This window comes from Trachurus trachurus (genome assembly GCF_905171665.1).
Source record: "Trachurus trachurus genome assembly, chromosome: 2".
Taxonomy (NCBI): domain Eukaryota; kingdom Metazoa; phylum Chordata; class Actinopteri; order Carangiformes; family Carangidae; genus Trachurus; species Trachurus trachurus.
Window position 1 is genome coordinate 1863156 of NC_139914.1, and position 20021 is coordinate 1883176.

Here is a 20021-nt window from a genome sequence, read left to right on the forward strand (position 1 = left end):
CAGGGAAGGGTTGCTTCGGTTTACTTTCCTGCAGCTCCCAAACTTTTTCATCTGACTTTATCTTGAATTGCAGTAAACTCCACCCACCTGGAGCTCCAAGTAGGTTAAAGCAAACAAACCTGACACTGACTAATGGTGTCTCACACAGGACATGAGACTGTCCTGAATTAGGGCTGAATCCTCAGGAGGAGAACTCACTGACTCCCATGTGTCGGTGTTAATAGTTAGAGTTATTTTATCTTTACTCCACTTTCTGCTGTTTTGTTTTTGTCAGAATAAACATCAAGTTACATTTTCCATCTCAGTCATATTGATTTTCCTTGAGCCTGTTGGTCAGTGGATGAATATGGAAGGAGACAGGTTTCTAATCCTCTAATGTCTTTGCTTTTTATCTGTGTCACTTTTTTCTCTGGGCTGCTGTCAAAGTTTAATTCTAATGTTTGCACAGAGCAGCTGCATTTCTTTCTCTTCTTTTTTCCCTCCCTCCTGCATGCTGCAGTGAGGCGGAAAACAAAGGAGGGAAGGAAGGAAGGGAGACAAACAAGGCGATCCTTAACGAAGCTGCAGGGAGGAGAGGCGATAATTCACCGACGCCCACACCTTCTCAAAGCAGTCAGCTTCCTGCTCCTTTTCAACACAAAAAAAAAGAGGGTGATGGGTGCGCTCGGCAGAATCCCTCCCACGCTGCTTAGCGGCTGGCTTCCACCCACCGCCCGTGGAGCCGCCCACATCCCCGCGGTTGCCACGGCAACACATCATCATCAGTGACTTGCACCGGAGGAGGAGGAGGAGAGGAGGAGGAGGACAGAGAGGGGAGGGGAGGGGAGCAGGGCTGCCACTGTGAGCAGCAACCGGCGTGGGTGTTCATGAGCTGAGCTATTCTCCAGAGAAAATCTGTCTACGCGTGTGTGTGTGTGTGTGTGCGTGTGTGTGTGTGTGTGAGAGAGAGAGAGAGCAGGGCGTGGGGTGGAGAGGGGGATGATGGGAGGTATGTGAAAAGGACCTGCGTCACCGTGACTCATCAGCCGGTTTCACAATGTGTTGATGTGACGCTGATGCAAATGGCCTGAGACGAAGAGACTCATGGCACAAAAAAACAAACAGAAGAGGGAAGAAGCTCCTTTAAAGGAAGCTGCACCGTCCGACGCTCCTGCTCACCTGTGCTGCACACACACACACACACACACACACACACACACTGGGAGTCTCAGCCATGCAGGATTCAAACCGGCGATGCTCCAGCCAGCAGCTCCTCCCTGCAGCTGATGTATAATCAAGCAAAACATTATCATCATCACTGCATTTTAGTGCCGAGGCTGTAACCTGTGATTACTGCAGCACAAAGACCTGCTAACATGCTACAACATGCTAACACCAGCAGCTACATACCCAGCCATCACTGCGTCTCAAGACGTCTTAAGATGTCTCAATAAGTGGAATCAAGACGTCTCAAGACATTTCTGCACATCAAGACGTCTTAAGACATCTTAAGACAAAAATTTGAAGACATGCACCCATGTCTTAAGACATGCAAGGGCAGCACACGGGATGCTCTCAGACAGAATTTTGTGTCTTGAAGACATTGAGTGTCTTGAGACATCTTGAGACATCTTAAGACATTCAAATCTTAAGATGGCTTAAGACACTGTATATGTGGCCTGTCTTCAAGGCTTGAGAGTAAGTGAGACAGGTTATGCAGCCTGACAGACACAGCGCAGGTCACGGGTCAAACTCAAGTAAACTCGCCTGACAGACTTGACGCAGGGCACGTACACGCACGGTGACGTGAGCCGCAGTCTGCCGTTGAGCCGTCAAAACGAAGAGGAGGAGCGGGGAGAAGAGGACGTCTGAGTTGCTGGACAGCAGTTTGACGTTTGTTTGGAGACAGCTACTTCTCCTGAGGTTTGTTCACTAATTTTACAACTAAATTTACATGTCGTACTGTTTACTTTTCGCTTATTTTCTTCCATATCGTCTCTAATATGAACCCTAATAATGGCCGGCAACGGTAGGCTAGCCAACGGCTAACTGCTAGTTAAGTGAGGGACAACCTGCTCTGCTCATTCAGTACTCGGTTATTGCAATGCTGTTTACAGGTGAAATGAATAATTTAAGACAAATTGTGATGAAAAAGCGATCTTTTTTAATCTATAAATTGCCTCTGAAAGAAAAACTGCATGTAGCAGTTATAAACAGCTGTTGCTATGCGTCCATAGTAACGGCTGAGTGGCCCCTGGCAACGGTCTGTTATACATAGCAACGGCCTGTTAGAAAGAAATAACAGACCTTACAAAGTGTGTGGAATGCCGTGATTAACAGCTATTAAACTATCTTTATGTAATGCTTGTAGATTTAATAGTAAAACGCTATTTTTGCTTTACAGACAGAGGCAGCGCAGGTCGCACGTACAGTCACGTGAGCAGAAGGAAGAAGAGGAGCGGGGTGAAGAGGAAGACCTCTGTGTTGCTGGACAGCAGTTTGACGTGTGTTTGGAGGCTGCTACTTCTCCTGAGGTTTGTTCACTAATTTTACAACCAAACTTACAGGTCGTACTGTTTCCTTTTTGCTGCCATCATGGCAAATATGACTGATGTTGAACTGAAGTGACTGAGGGTTTTTTCATTTTCACCCAGGCAAACACCGTCCTGGATGCCACATTGTCCTCCTGGGGGTGTCCTACATGAGCCATCTCAACTATCCAAACGTGTAGCCCACCTACTTCCAGCTTCCTCCAGCACCACGTGATTGGGGACCCGTTCACTGGCCCGAAATCAGCCAAATACAGGTCATTATTTTCATACACAGCAACAGTTTACTGTTATACAAAATCCCACTGATGTATAGTATTATTACAATCTCTTTTGCATTTTTCTCCATTTCAGATTCTTTTCAAAGATTTTGGCCTGAACAAGGACGTGTGTGTCTGTGTTTTGATCTTCTATGTACATGTAATGTATGAATGTGTTCTTCATATAGCCTAATATATAATATTTTTATGTGTGTAAATTATTTTATAAAATGTAACATAGAATAATAATAGTTAAAATAAAGAAGTTTAAAGTACAATGTTCTGTATTACTCCATTATTCCAGTGTTTCCCCTATAGATTTACAGCTTTTGGAGGGGGGTGGCAGCAGAGGAGGAAAAGGAGGAACACGCATTCAAAGGAATCATGGTGTTGGATAAAGTGTTTAAAACCTAAACACATTTTCCTGGATAAACGTGTTAAAGTGTTTAAAAATTAAAATGTAATTCAACTATGAAAAAGCAATAGTGGACAGTGATATTTTACCTTAAGACGTCTCAAGACAGAAATATTTCTAAGACATCTTGAGACATCTTGAGACATCTTAAGACATCTTCGTATTTCCAAGACATCTTAAGACATCTTAAGACATCTCAAGACATCTTAAGACGCATGTCTATAGACGCGTCTTATAGACACGTCTTGACATTACCAAGACGTCTCAAGACATCTCAACAGATGTGTCTTAAGACACATCTTAAGACGTCTTGAGACGCGGTGATGGCTGGGTATGTACATGCAGATTTTTTTCTTTTTTTTGGTTTAAATCTGCAGCTATGGCACCAAAAAAACAAAAATTAAAGAAATAAATGTCTTCCAAGGTCATTTAAACAACTTTCTGACTGAGCAGCAGCCAGGGATGGACAGAGTTACTCCACCTCAGTATGAGTACAAATAGGCCTACTACTGGTCAAAATTTACTCTGTTACAAGTAAAAGTAGCTCAGTCGACATGTTACTCAAATAAGAGTAAAAAAGTACTTGCTTTTAAAGGTACTTAAGTATCCAAAAGTACATGCTTTTAGTTTACTTTAAGTCAGAGTAAGAGTAAATTTCTTCTTTTTCACATCAATGAATGACTCTAATTGTTTCTAAATGAATGTAAGGAGCTTTTAACTCTTGTTAGTGAGAATGAACTCTTTGAAAGCAGCTGCACTGATGTGCTGCTTTTAGGGGTTAGGGTTTCCTTCTCTGACAAACACAGCTTGTGTCCAATAGGATTTTCGAAAAAAAAAAAAAAAGAGTACTTTTCAGCCTTCCCAGGAATTAACTCGGCCAGCAGGGCCGGAGCTAACATTAGTAGGACACTCGAGTCGCGGGGACGACATTGATGACAGAACGCACCACACAATAGAGTTCAAAAAAATAAAGTTTAATGTTTATGTGCTGTATAACAAATAAAATATATTAGTGTTTAAAAAACAGGTGCATAACTAGGTGAAGCCTAATCTATCACTTTACAATAACCGGTGAGGAGAGCGGCTGATCGCTGAGACGCAGCGCCGTTCTCCGGGAAAAAGAAAAAAAATAGATATATATATATCGTAACGACGGTCGGTTTTTTTCAGATCCTCGTTAATTTGAATTTTCCTGCGGCTCGAAAACAAAACAACATCAACATCAACATCAATAACAAGAAGAAGGTGATGAGAAGAGCTGAGAGAAAGTCTTTAAATACAGGAGACGACAGGTACGATGGATCCACACACTTATTACTTACAGAAATATTGCATTGGCGTGTCGTCGTGGTGACACTAAAACTATCTGCACACACACACACACACAGTTGTGGACGTTTTTCGGGACGAACAGTATTTACACAATGTGGCGAACGAACGCACACAGAAAAAACACAGCGAACACTCATTTTGTTATGTTTCTACGTCTAAACAGCAACAACACATTACACAACGTCTCTGATGGCGTAAAAAGTGTTAGGAGCTAAGGCTAATCATCATCATCATCATCATCATCATCATCATCATCATCATCATGTAAAGCAGGTTTTTGTACACCAGACACGTTCACACTTGTGTTTTTTGTTTTTTTGTCTCCTCATAAGACATGTTAAAGAGTTCGTCTTCTTCTTTTTGTGTTTTGTGTTTTTTAGATTTTGCTCTACGAACATGAACACTGTATCGACACCAAGAATCTACAGCAAAGTTACACTGGACAAGATAAAACCCTGGTTGGTTGAGAGATTAGGCGAACACATCTGTTATCATGGTACAGTACTAGTATTTACAGTGGAGGAACAGCAACAAACAGGAAGTTGACCTCTTTTTTTTTTTTTTCTTCTTTTTTCTGCTGCTGCTGATAAAACCACAAACTGTTCATTATTATTATTATTGTTATCTTCAATATTTTTCTTCTTTTTATAATTCCTGAAATTCTCCCTGTTTGTTTGCAGACGCACGTTGTTGTTGTTGGTTTTTTTTTTGTTTTTTTTGGTTCAACAGCAGTGTGTTTCGGCTAAATTACAAAGTGAAACGAACCGATTCGCTTCGGCCTCCGTTATTCGTCCTCTGCTTAAATTACATCCCATAAATATACACAAGACGAGAGCGACGGAAGGAAGGGGAGGGAGGGGAGAAGGAACCTGCTACAGGGGCTGAATCCTAACTCGGTAATCTGCAAAACGCTGACAGGTTTACGTCTTTCCTCGTCAATCCAACACTTTGCATGACGACCGTAACCATGTGCACATCAACATCTGACCACCAGCACCTTTAAAATGTTTTATTTTTAATATGAGTTAATGATTATAGAGTGGCGAAGTCCGCTGGAAACCCCATGGGACCTTTCAGAGCGTAAAAAATGAATGAAATACTTATTTTCTGATCCCCCGGTCGTTGTGCCTTGGATTACACACATGTTGTTTATAGGTTTAAATGATATGTCAAGAGTTTGACTGTTTATTGAGCCATTGTTCAGTTAGATTTGTTGCAGAGTTCAAGTGCAGGTGGTGACGTAAATCATACGTGTCACAAAGCGGCTCATACAAAACCTAACATTATCAAAATTCTTTGTGCTAAATTGTCGTCTTCTTTGCGTGAAAAATTATCTTTAAATATCAGAAACAATGTGTGAAATCCGTGGCACAATTCAAACGGGACCAGAAAATAATTTTTATCTACCCATTGATCATTTTTCACTTTTGAGGACCCGTGTACCGGGACTTCGCCGCTCTATTGACTTTAAAATTTGCTGCCGATATAAAAATAAACTTCAGTTCAGTCAGTTCATAAATCAAAATGCTAATTTAGTGCAATTAATGTCCAATATTGGGTTAATAATTCAGTCAAAGTGCAGCAAACAGCACCGGAGCGAGTCGGGAGGTTCCAGCCGTCACGCAGAGCGTCGAGTGTAGAGTTTAGGACTCGGTTAGGAGCCGACGCGTCAACAGGAAGCAACAGGAGGAGAAACAACCAGGGAGCAGAGGTCCAGAGTTACACATCGCTCTTAAATTACATCCACATTAATAATCAACAGACAAAGACCTGCAGAGCTGCAACGGCCGCTCCAGGTGCTTTGGCAAAAATACCTTAAAAATTAAAAAATTAAAAACATTAAAAACAACAAGAGAAAATAAAATAAAAATAGAAATAAATGCTATTCATGAGGCAACATTGGTTGTTAAGGCTCTACTGTGGCTGTGCTTGCTTAGTATCTATTGACGGGTAATAACTGCATACGGTCAGGTGTGAGTAGAGTGACGTCGGGGGCAGGAGGAGGGTGGGGGGCAGGAGGCACTATGTGGAGTCTTCAGGCTCTGACTTGATGATCTTCTTCTCTGCGCTGCTGGACGACCGCTGCGACGTCCCGTTTTCTACACAAGAAGAAGGAGAAGAAGAAGTTTAGAACAGGAAACAGGAGCAGGAAACTCTCCTCACTGCAAAACTCAAGAATATTTGTCTCATTTCTAGTCAAAACAATCTCATTCTACTTAAAATAAGACTCATCACATTAAAAAGCAGTTTGTTTTTAGACACTTTTTACTTCTTTCAAGCAAATTTTCACTTGAAATAAGTAGAAAAATCTGATAGTGGAGCAAGTTTTTCTTCCTTACTGTATTACCAGCACAAAAAAACTTGCTTTCACTGGCAGATTTTTCTACTTATTTTAAGTGAAAATTTGTTTGAAACAAGTGAAAATGACCTAAAAACAAGTTCATTTTTAGGTGATGAGTCTTATGTAAGTAGAAAGAGATTAGTTTTGATTATCAAAACTTAGAAACGAGACATTTTGACAAGAAAGATCGATAGATATAACGATATAACGATAGATAGATAGATAGATAGATAGATAGATAGATAGATAGATAGATAGATAGATAGATAGATAGATAGATAGATAGATAGATAGAGCGATAGATAGAACGATAGATAGAACGATAGATAGAACGATAGATAGAACGATAGATAGAACGATAGATAGATAGATAGATAGATAGATAGATCGATAGATAGATAGATAGATAGATAGATAGATAGATAGATAGATAGAGCGATAGATAGAACGATAGATAGAACGATAGATAGAACGATAGATAGAACGATAGATAGAACGATAGATAGATAGATAGATAGATAGATAGATAGATAGATAGATAGATAGATAGATAAACCGACCTGTTGCTGGTGTTTTGGTCTCGTCTGTGTTGTTGTTGTTGCTGTTGTTGTTGTTGCTGTTGTGGTTGCTGTGGTTACTGTTGTGATGGCGCTTCAGCTCGTTGGCCAGCTGCTTGCCCAGCGGGAGGTCTCCCTCCTGCATGCTCTGACTGACCACACGCAGGTTGATGGGACGCTCGTCTGCACAGAGGAAACACAACTCTGACTTATTATCACACTTTGTTATAAAAACTCAATTACAATTTCAGATTCAGTCGAAACAAATCCAGCAGGAAACGAGCAGCGAACATCAGCCCAGATGTGCTCCTTTTGTTGAACATGTTGAATATTCCCATCGGAAACAAAGTGAGTTTTGTGTTTGTGTGCGTTGAAGCTGCTGATCCCTTGTGTTTGTCTTTCATTCCTCCAGAGACAAAGAGGAACCTGCTTCTTCTGCTTCTCTCACATTAATCTGTGTTTTTTATTTTACAGGTTGATTCTCAGCGCTGCGTTCTGTAAGTTTTCTTATTCTTTTCATTATTTTCTTTCCCTATGATCGAAGGCCATGTCACTGGTTCTGTCTGAGAATAAATTCATCTTTGAGTCAGACGTGTCGAGAGATTACTTTAATTATCTAAGTAATAAAAAGGTCAGGAAATTACTCAAGTTACCTATAAATTTAGGTAGTATACATGTTCAGGGGTGCTGTGTTAGAGAATGTAGCTGCTTTTGTAATAAATGAATTTCGAATTTCTTTTTTTTTCTTTTTTTTCACCCCTCCCTTTCACCCATTTATTTCCTTTTTTACCTATTTTCTTTCTGTATATGCTTCAACGATAAGACTGAGCTGTACATGTATGAGCTGTTTCTTTTCTTCAAATAAAAAGTTTAATAACAAAAAAAGGTCAGGAAATAACAAAATAAAAGCCTGTTGTAGTATACGTATATAGAGAAGATTGAAGATTAATCGATTGTTGTTGGTTCATTTCCTGTCATCTGATTGATTATGACTGAGAATGGAGCCAAAAAATTGAACTAAACTTATTTTGAATACATGTTAATATTGAACTATTTATCTGTAGTTTGTTTATGTTTGAATATGAGGTGGGGTGAATTATTATTATTATTCTGTTACATAAGTTTTCTGTTTCTGATTCTCAGTTTTCACTCTTAAGAACATTTCGAAGAAGAGAGGGAGGGATGAGAAAGGAGAGATTAAGACAAACAGAGGATGTGAAGAGGAAAAATAAGAGATGACAAATGACATGGAGAGAGGGGACAAGAGGAAGGAAAGCAGAGAAGAAGGAAAAGAAGAGGGGGAGGAGAGAGACGCCCCCCTCTGGGCAACTGGCTGGAGGTAAACAGGCGTGGGCGTGATAATTACAGGTGCATTGTGGCGTTTGTGGGAACAGCGTTATAATGAGCTGTCGGAGTGGGTGAAGGAGGCGAAGGATGGAAATGAGACGAGGCCTGGAGGAGAAGTACGATCCTGAATAATGATGATGTGTCTCCTCTCGTCTTCCTCCCGACTCACAGCTCACAGAGAGGGAGACCAAAACATGGAGATGAAGAAGAAAAGAAGAAGAAGAGGAGGAGGAGGAGACGTGACAGCTGCCATGTGTACAGGTGTTGTTGAACACCGTGTGGCGTTCAGGGACGCTCCGTCTCATCGATAGTTGTAGGGACAGTTCAACATTTTGTCAAATTGGCCCATTGCCATAATCCCTATAGTCATAGCAGTAGGTTCGTTACCTTTAATTGTCAGTGCAAGCTGTTTTTAGAACGGCGGAGCAGAGCCGCGAGCTGCTCAGAGCTACGCTACGGAGGCTCATGGGATTTCTCTGGTGGACAGAGAAATCCCATGATTTTTGCTCTGGTGGACGAGTTGTGACCTGCACATTCACCACGCTATGAGATAATAACACAACGTTACCAGACAGAGTTGTTTTAGAGGGAAATTCATGCAAAACCACTGATGTGCGTTGCCTTCAGGGACAGTTTATCATCAAGCAGTCTCTGTATTTCCCTCTAAAACAACTCTGTCTGGTAACGTTGTGTTATTATCTCATAGCGTGGTGAATGTGCAGGTCACAACTTGTCCACCAGAGCGTTGTGGAGTTGTTGGATTGTGTATTTGATGAGTTTGATGAGGGAAACCAAGAAATCCCATGAGCCTCCGTAGCGTAGCTCTGAGCAGCTCACGGCAAAATGTTGAACTATCCCTTTAAAGAGCAGGCGGTGTGTGTCTCACCTTGGTTGTCTCTGGAGGCGTCGGCCGCCGCTCCGTTAGTGTTCTGGGCGTCGTTGAGGTACTTGAGCGCGGCGGGCGGGATCCTCCAGTCCAGCGCCTGCAGCCGCTCCTGCACGGCGGCGTCCTGCAGGATCTCCATCTGCCTCGCCAGCAGCCGCTCCAGCTGCATCTGGGTGGACATGGACATGAACACACTGCGGTCAGTTTGCGTCATCGCTAAATGAATATCAAGAATAATCGCTGTGCTTTTATTTTGTAGGAGCAGCTGGATTCATGAAGCTCAAATACCCTTAGAAACTAAACTTCCTGTTCGGATGCATAGACAGATATGTACTTATATTAACGCAAAGCACTTTTATTTTGAAAGTCTACAACTACTCCCATCTCTGTCATACGGACTTGTATTAACAGAAGTGGCTGTAACTAACAGACTGTCAGTGAACACAACATGCAGGACGACTGACGTCCAAACTGCGGCTGAAACGCTAAAGAATAATACAAAAAATAAAATAAAAAATAAAAACAAACAAACAGCGTTGACGTCTGTCTGTGCTTTACTGTCAGTTTGAATTATTATGGGATGTTCAGAAGGCCGGTGGTGTGAATGGAGCCATGAAATCTCTTCTTCCTTTTGAATGCGATTTCTGGAAATCACATCAAAATGACAAGTGGAACTGCAGCACACACACACACACACACACACATACACACACACACACACACACACACACACATACACACACACACACACACACACACACACACACACACACACACACACACACACACACACACACACACACACACACACACACACACACACACACACACACACACACACAGATAAACACGCATCTACATAAGACAGGCCACATGTTCAACACGCATGAAGAAGCGAAGGGGCACACACACACACACACACACACACACACACACACACACTCAGAGGGTAATGAGTTATCATAAAGCTCTCCTCCCACTCTCCGGCTCTAATTAGGAACAAACCACAGCAGCAGCAGGAAACCAGTCGCCACCGTTACTGGGATCAAACTGGGTCCCGCTGCCTCAAACATCTGCCGACACGGAGACGAGTCGCCACGGAGACCTCGCTAACGTGACAGCATTAAAAAAGGTGCACTGAAGAAACGCCACGGTTCACATTAAAAACGATTTAAAAAAACTAAAAAAAAGAGAAAAAACTAGACTTTTACTTTGAAAATAGAAGTTTGACCAAAGGAATAATAAAAAAAACATCCTGTTGCACAAAACAAAAATAATTTACATAGAAAACAAAGACAAAAATATAACGTGGCATTTGAGGGAGGTTTTATTTATCAGTCATTTGTCAGGGACTATTTTCTGCAGCGGACTGATACAGCTGTTTCCTGTCTCACTCCTCCTCATCTATCTCTCTCCTCTTCACCTGTCTAACATCTCACCTGTAGATTTCTCCCGACCGTCTCCTCCCCTTTCAACTTGGCGCAGGCCAGCTGCTCCCTCAGCATCTCCTGCCTCATGTGGATCGCCTGCAGCGCCTCCTGGATGTCGAAGAAGTTCTCCTGCGGGTCAGAGAGAGTCAGGACGTCAGGCAACTCCCACAAAATAAAGTTCTGTAACAGTTAAATCAACATAAACACAATAAAACTGCATCCTGAGGGAACTCCCTTCAGCGAGCAGGTGTCTCTTCCTGTTGAGTGAGAGCAGCCAATCAGAGCTCAGGGACGACCTCGGGCTGAAGAAGCAGCTTTGTTCCTCTCTCAGAGGAGGAGGTCAGAGGTCACACAGACAAAACTTGATGTTATTTAGAGTCCAGATTTGTTGCAGTTACAGTCTGTATCACGGAGGTTACACTTCCTCTGTGTGTCTACATGCGCTGGTGAGTTCAAGTGATGTAGGAAAAACCAGCGCCAGACGAAGAGGCCGAGGGGCTCGACTGTGATTCACCTGGTTGTGTTCAGTTTAGGTTCAAGTTATGGAGGCTCATGGGATTTCTTGGTTTCTCTCATCAAACTCATCAAATACACAATCCAACAACTCCACAACTCTCTGGTGGACAAGTTGTGACCTGCACATTCACCACGCTATGAGATAATAACACAACGTTACCAGACAGAGTTGTTTGAGAGGGAAATACAGAGACTGCTTGATGAAAAACTGTCCCTGAAGGCAACGCACATCAGCGGTTTTGCATGAATTTCCCTCTAAAACAACTCTGTCTGGTAACGTTGTGTTATTATCTCATAGTGTGGTGAATGTACAGGTCACAACTTGTCCACCAGAGCGTTGTGGAGTTGTTGGATTGTGTATTTGATGAGTGTGATGAGGGAAACCAAGAAATCCCATGAGCCTCCGTAGCGTAGCTCTGAGCAGCTCACGGCTCTGCTCCGTCGTTCTAAAAACAGCTTGCACCGACAATTAAAGGTAACGAACCTACTGCTATGACTATAGGGATTATGGCAATGGGCCAATTTGCCAAAATGTTGAACTATCCCTTTAAATTAGCTGTAAAAAAACACTAAAAACTTTTTTTTCATCCAGTTTGTTTCTCATCTCTTGGTGACGGTGTTAGACTTCCTCATCCAGTGGCGACCCTAACCACAAAGTGGAAGTGGAACCTCACCTCTGTTTTTATCCTCTTGGGGGACGGCTCGTCTCTGTCTCCACAACGAGACCTGCAGAGACACGACAGGAGATGAACGTCAACACTTTACACAACTACAGACGGAGGACAGACGGAGACAGACGGAGGACAGACGGAGGACAGACGTGGCTCTTACTTGCTGGTGCGGTAGGTGTATTTGTAGGTGACCTCTCTGGAGATCTGGCGTGCGAGTCCAAACAGCTCGTCTCGACGCGTCAGCAGCGCCATGTCCCTCATGCAGAGCTGAGCCGCCGCCTCGTTCACCGTCAGCTGCTCGCCACACACACACACACACACACACACACACACACAGGTTAGTGGAGCAGAAACACACAGCATCACAGAAGGTGGTGTGTACGGCCGCTCCGTGGTCCCACCTCGTGCAGCGTCAGGTGTTTCCCGTCCCTCCTCTTGGAGTCGAAGCGGCCGTAGATGGCGCTGTATTTCCGGATCTCCTCCTCCCTCCGCGGGTCGTCGTCGCTCATCTCGAAGATGTGTCCGATCATCTTGGCCAGCTTCTTGTTGTTCTTCAGCTGCTCTTTGACCTCGCCCACGTCCGTCTTGGGAAGCCCCGGCGCCATCCGGTCCACGCACTCCAGGACGGACTGCACGGCGGCGGCGTCCAGAGCCTCCAGGGCGTCTCTGGGCGAGGACGGGGAGCCCAGGTCGGACGGCGACAGGCTGTGCTCGCTGTCGTTGCTGTGGCCCGACCAGAAGCGCGCCTCGCTGCCGCCCTGCAGCGGCGACCCGGCCGACACTTTGTCCCTGGCCACGTCCAGCTTCCCCGGGTCGGAGCAGGCGGCGCCCACGGATTTGGACATCTTGACGCTGGCGGTGTTGGCCCGGTCCTGAGCGCCCAGCAGCGTGGGCGAGCCCTCGGGCAGCTTGTAGACGGGGATGCTGCAGACGGGCAGCGAGGTGAGCGGCTGGTTGAAGATGGCGGGGTTGGTGACCCAGTCGCGCAGCGCCTTCTGCAGACGCCGCACGTGCAGCGGCTTGCTGGCCATGCCCACCAGGGCCATGATCTCCAGGAACTCCTCCTCGCCGGCCTCACACAGCTGCTGCACGTCGTCGCCGCCCTGCTGGATGAAGGCCTCGTAGTAGTACAGCAGGTTGGCTCGCTGCAGGATGCGGTACAGCTGCAGCTCGCCCAGCGTCCTCGGCAACACCGCCGCCATACCTGCACACACAGGGACAACATCAGAGGAGCAGCAAGGCATCCTGGGAAAGAGTTATTTGCACAGTAGGTTTGACTAAACTCTGACTGTTGGGTCAAACCATTTCACAAACTCACAACATCTCAAACATTAAAGCTCCTTCAGAATAAAGGTAGATGTTTCTATTAAAGCTCCTTCAGAATAAAGGTAGATGTTTGCTCCTTCAGAATAAAGGTAGAAGTTTCTATTAAAGCTCCTTCAGAATAAAGGTAGACGTTTCTATTAAAGCTCCTTCAGAATAAAAGTAGACGTTTGTATTAAAGCTCCTTCAGAATAAAGGTAGATGTTTGTATTAAAGCTCCTTCAGAATAAAAGTAGATGTTTCTATTAAAGCTCCTTCAGAATAAAGGTAGATGTTTCTATCAAAGCTCCTTCAGAATAAAGGTAGATGTTTCTATTAAAGCTCCTTCAGAATAAAGGTAGATCTTTCTATCAAAGCTCCTTCAGAATAAAGGTAGATGTTTATGTTAAAGCTCCTTCAGAATAAAGGTAGATGTTTCTATCAAAGCTCCTTCAGAATAAAGGTAGATGTTTCTATTAAAGCTCCTTCAGAATAAAGGTAGATGTTTCTATCAAAGCTCCTTCAGAATAAAGGTAGATGTTTGTGTTAAAGCTCCTTCAGAATAAAGGTAGATGATCCTGCTCTTTAAAATATCTCAACATTAGCACATTTTTAAATTACACATCTTGGTTATTTCATGTCACAAATGATCCTGGAAGCACATTATCCTGCAGACTGAAGCAGACACATGAATCCTCTCGCCACCGCTGCCAGCTGCAGGTTTCAGGTTATCAGGCCTCCACAGGTGCATGAAAAAGGTTAAAATTTGACTTTTTGCCACCGCTGCTGAATTTTTAGCTCGAATAATTCAGGATGTCGAAGTGTTTTTGGCGATCGAAGGTAAAAAAAATGTTCAGGTGTGGAGTAAACTCATAGAATTAAAAGACACCTTTAAAGGAGCTAATTCAGTCCATCTACAACCGAAGACGGATATTTCTCTCAAACTGTGTTTTTGAATCGACTATTCCAGCCGTCACTTTGTTTCTACACGCATTAGAGACTCCACGTTTGCAGAGCCCAGTGAATAAACTTCTTCTGGCTGGTGACGTTGGGCTGTTTGCTGCCCTGACAGCCCGTCAGATCGCTATTTATCTCCCAAAGCGACGCCGTCCGTCACTCACGCTGCTGCTGCCTACAGTACAATCTCGGAGCAGAGAAACGTCGTTCAGATCTGTGCCAGACTCCTGTCACTCGCCACCTTAAACTGAGACAGAAGGAGGGTTGGGGGATTGGGGGGGGGAGGTGGGAGATCTGAGAGAGAGGCTTGTTTCTCACTCTTCTCCTCCTCCCTGTGTGTGCATGCGAGGCCCTGCGGAAGCCCAGCGAACAGAGGAGTGGCAGTCAGCAGGCCCGGACCACATGCCTCTCTCCACCCCTGCAGGATGTGTAGGTGGTGGGCTCGCCTCGCCCAGAATAGGCCCAGAGAGAGGGAGGGAGGGAGACTCAGCCCAGGGAGCCAGGCAGGCCTCGACGAGCACAACCATCCCACATTTAAAGGGATAGTTCACCCAAAATTGAAATTTCACTCATTATCTACTCACCCTCATGTCGACTAAGGGCTGGGAGAAGTTTCAGAGTCCTCCGTGGCTTCTCTGAGTTACAGCGGGGCTCCATGCAGCACTGCATGTCCATATAACGGTTGCAAATGGATACCAACTGTCTTCGTAACAAAAAGACACACCAAAAAACATCCAAATACCTCCATGCTGCTCGTATGTAATGTCCGTCTTATATTGAAGCCCTGAAATGCGAAATTGTTCAGAAAAAAATTAAATACATCTATATTTCAAGCTTGTTTGTAGCGGAAGCTTCTCGAAGCTCCTCTTCCCGGTTCGTCAAATTTGGACGAAGCTTCCGCTACAAACAAGCTTGAAATATAGACTTATTTAATTTTTTTCGGGACAATTTTGCATTTCGGGGATTCAATACAAGACGGACATTACATACGAGCAGCATGGAGGTATTTGGATGTTTTTTGGTGTGTCTTTTTGTTACGAAGACAGTTGGTATCCATTTGCAACCGTTATATGGACATGCACTGCTACGCCGAGACCCCCTGTAACTCAGAGAAGCCACGGAGGACTCTGAAACTTCTCCCAGCCCTTAGTCCACATGAGGGGGAGTAGATAATGAGTGAAATTTCAATTTTGGGTGAACTATCCCTTTAACCATCAGCACCTTCAGTTTCTCTGCTGTGACACAGATGAGGAGGTCAGTGTGACAGCAGCGAGGCAAAGGTCAACTCCAACTCCTGAAATTTAAGAAAAAACAATCCCACGCACCTGAGTTTACACTGAAATAAATGATTATCTACTCAAACCTCTGAGTCAATGTGTGCGTGTGTTTGTGTGAGATAAAAACTAAGGTCATGTTAAAGCCTGCAACTTTAATTTTAAAACATTATATTAACGCTTCCTGTGTTTTATTTTGAAAGGTTGCATCCATGAGAAGAGCTGAAAACCGTCTCTGTAGTTTTCCATCCAAACATCTTTCTACTGTATGGAGCTTTAATAGAAACTTTTATTCTGAAGGAGCTTTAATAGAAACTTCTACCTTTATTCTGAAGGAGCTTTAACTTTAACATCTTTATTCTGAAGGAGCTTTAACTTTAACATCTTTATTCTGAAGGAGCTTTAATGTGAGGACTTTGAGCCGTTGTGAGTTTCAGAAACCTGCTGAATTTCCATGTGAAACTCTGTCAGTTAGTTTGTTGTTTACGACCGATGAGCTGAGACAGAGAGACAGAGAGGGAGAGAAAGTGGTGACACAGCAAAAATTCACTGTGGTGAAATAAAGTCAGAGACGACAGGAAGTTCAACGTGTGTGACACGACGAAGGACAATGAATGGAAACAGTGACCATTCAGTCAGCTCCTTCTACCCGTCGTCGTGTTTCTGCGATCGCACTCGACTCGACACACCAGAAAAGACGCTGCGAGTGTTTTAGATTTAGATTTAAAGATACATATATTCACATCAGGTCTGATTCTGCAGCAGCTGACCTGTGTTGACCCCCCAAGGGAGACCAATCAGAGGCCGAGACTGAGATTGACACATTCCCAGTGTGTCCTTGAAGGCACCTTTGAAGAAACGAGGAGTTTCCCCAACAACACCCGGGATTTCTACTCGTCTTCCCAGAAGTTTGGGAGTCATGCAGCTGTGTAGAAGTTACTGTATGTCTCACAGTCACACACACACACACACACACACACACACACACACACACACACACACACACACACACACACACACACACACACACACACACACACACACACACACACACACACACACACACACACACACACACACACACACACACACCGAGCTTCCTGTGAATGAATTTCATAAACACACTTTATAAACTTGTAAAAATAAACTACAACGACGATGACGATGACGACGACAACGGGCGTTTTTTATCCTTCGACTGTGTGGGAGTCACAGCCGTCTCTGCGATGCGTTCGGGAACGTCTTGAGATTTTTAGGGAACAACGAGGTCCGAGCCAGTGGGCCGCATAGAGGAGGAGGAGGAGGAGGAGGAGGAGGAGGAGGAGGAGGAGGAGGAGGAGGAGGTCTCAGTGTGTTTGACTGGTTGTATTATAAATGCAGACTCTATAATACTATTATATCTATAATAATAATACCACTTCCATGACCCCTGGACAAAATTTAGACATCAACTACTCCCCAAATATTTGTGATACATATCGGGCTGGGTCTTGACTAAACATGAAAACCACTTTTGACATGTGTTTCAAAATGTTTAACCCCTTCCTGGCCAGTTGTTTTTGCTGCAAAAACACAACATTTCTATGGGGCTCTGGAAATTAGTGCATATTTCATTAGATATCGCCTCATTTACATATTTAAACCTAAAATTTGACAAAACTTGTAATACAAAAAATATTTCTCTTACTGTGAGAGATAAACTTGGGAAGTTTCATGGTGATATCTGTTAGTTAAAATTGTTTACTTTAAAATACATTAAAAAACCCATAGGCAGAGGTGGACGTTTTTGAAGGGAAAAAAAGGAGGGTTAAAGGGTGAGTTGCACCTGAGCAAATACAAATATTCCTGCAGCTTTAAAAGCACCACACAGTTTAAATTGACTCCAGTGTGTGTGTGTGTGTGTGTGTGTGTGTCTGTGTGTGTCTGTGTGTGTGTTGTGTGTGTATAATAAGCAGCAGTGAGTGTCAGGCTCTAATTGAAGTCCTGCTTCACAAAGCGAGTTTGGCGAGTTCAGCTTTTGACCTGGAAAAGAAGGTGTGCACTCATACAATAGCACAGACACACACACACACACACACACACACACACACACACACACACACACAGAGGTGGTGTGTAGTGTGTAGTGTGTAGTTTTCCAGGTGAAATGCCACGCAGCCGACCACGGTTATCTGTGCCCTCCTCCCTCCTCCCTCAGACACCAGGAGCTCTTTGATTTCACTCTGATTCAAGAGGAATTTTCCAGTTTGTCAACGCCAAACAATGCTGTCGTACTCATCATCACTATGACCTTATGTGTGCGAGTGAGTGAGTGTGTGTCAGTGTGTAAGTGAGTGAGTGAGTGTGTGTGTGTGTGTGTGTCCACTGGAGTCTTTCAACATCACATTTAGTGCAGTCGTGGAGTTAAAAGTGGATTTACTGTACAGCAGAAACATCTTCCCTAATGTTCCTACAGTAACTTCTCCTCTCAGGTGTTACTGTAAACATCACATAATAACCTGTAATGATACATCTGCATCACATTCATTGACATGCACATGAGTTTTGAGCTGTTTGTGATTTTAAAAAACCCCCACAAAAACCCCTCCACTAATAATAATATAATATTCTGAGATGAAACACACAGCAGCTGCGACGCTGCTGCTGCATCTGTATCCGTCTGTTCTACATCCAGATGTTTGCTTGTTAATAAAGAGTTGAGCAGATGTTTTAAATGACATTATTGTAGTGTTTCCTCTGCAGGGCAGCGTGCAGCAGCAGCAGCAGCAGCAGCAGCAGCAGGTACTGTAAGGTGCAGGATTAGATTAGAGCCGTGCCTACCTGGTGAGTCTCTGGCCCCCTTTGGTCCGCCCTGGTCTGGCTCCTCTTCTTCCTCTTCTTCCTCTTCCTCGCTGTGTATCAACACAACACAACACAAACCCCGTGTGTCAATATGTTGCAAAAAAAATTACAAAAAAGCAACAACAAAAAAAAGCCCGTAAACAGGATCCAACCAGAGAAAAGCTCCGCGCGTAAAATTCAAAAAAAGCGTAAAAATGAAGTGGAGCCAGTCGGAGGATAAAGTCCCGGACTCGGCTCGGCTCGGCTCGGCTCGGCTCCCTCTCTCCTCCGCGTCTCTCTCTCTCTTCTCTCTTCTGGGAAACTTTTTCTGTCTCCCGCCGCTCGGAGAGGACGCAGACGGACACACACAGACAGAGACAGTCGCTGTGACCTTCGTGTGCGTCTTTTCGGTGCGTCTCTTTCTCCTCCGAGTGTGTGTGTGCGCACCGCTGTGACGAGTGTGTGTCTGTGCGTGTGTGAGTGAGTGAGTGAGTGAGTGTATGTGTGTGTGAGTGTGTGTGAGTGTTTCAGTCCTCTCCCAGCGTCTCTCCACTCCCCCTGCACTCACTGCTCGACACACCGTCAACGCACGCAGGCGCACACACACACACTTCCGCTTTGCGTTACAAAATAAAAGCTCAGAGGCAGAATGGTCGGCCTACATAACATTATTCATTATTCCTACAAATAAAGTTATTCAAAACTAAACTGTGCACTTTTAATGTGAAATAACTTAAATAATAGGCTACATAATTAGACTCCAGTTCAACGTCAACGTTTACTGTCTCTCTTAGGACTTAAAAAAAAGTTAATATTATAATATAATAATACAACTAATATTCAAAGATCACAATAAAATTAGAAACACCAAGAAATCTGCAGTGGAGCAGTGGAACAGCACTAAAACTACAGTATAATGAATTTATCATTTAATTTGATGCAGAAAGTCAGGTCATTTCAAAGTAAAAGTGTTTATTTCTGTAGATTATTATTATATTACATGACTGGATTATTATAATTCCGTGTCCATTGGTGCAAATCTATAGTTTTTTTTATTTATCTACAGACATTTTAGTCTTCAATAAAACATATATTTCCTGTAGATCAGAGCACCATGCACAGTTTATCAGTCCTTTTACTGGTTAATCAATAGCCTGGATTATTTTGATCAGTTCATTCAGTATCTGAGGCTCTTGTTCATGTTCTTTTTATTTTGTATTTTTTGTGTTTATCAATCATTTTCGTTTGGAAGACAAAGGCCAGGTGCTTTTATTTTGAACAGTACTAAAACTACAATATACTGAATTTATCATTTAATTGGATGTAAAAGTCGGATAATTTCAAAGTAAAAGTGTTTATTTCTGTAGATTACTATTATTATTATT

The 20021-nt window shown here is 43.5% G+C and overlaps 1 protein-coding gene across 1 annotated transcript; it reads right to left on the bottom strand.

Moving 5' to 3' along the window:
* Positions 1–4470: 4470 nt before the first annotated feature.
* LOC311000506 (NGFI-A-binding protein 1-like) lies at positions 4471–18703 on the bottom strand. Its single transcript, XM_083991241.1, has 8 exons — positions 18637–18703; positions 12685–13487; positions 12444–12577; positions 12287–12338; positions 11106–11225; positions 9667–9835; positions 7437–7616; positions 4471–6634 (listed from the first exon to the last, which is right to left on the bottom strand). The coding sequence occupies exons 2-8, from the start codon at positions 13483–13485 to the stop codon at positions 6558–6560; spliced, it is 1533 nt and encodes a 510-aa protein (XP_083847367.1). The 5' UTR covers positions 13486–13487; positions 18637–18703; the 3' UTR covers positions 4471–6557.
* Positions 18704–20021: the final 1318 nt, after the last annotated feature.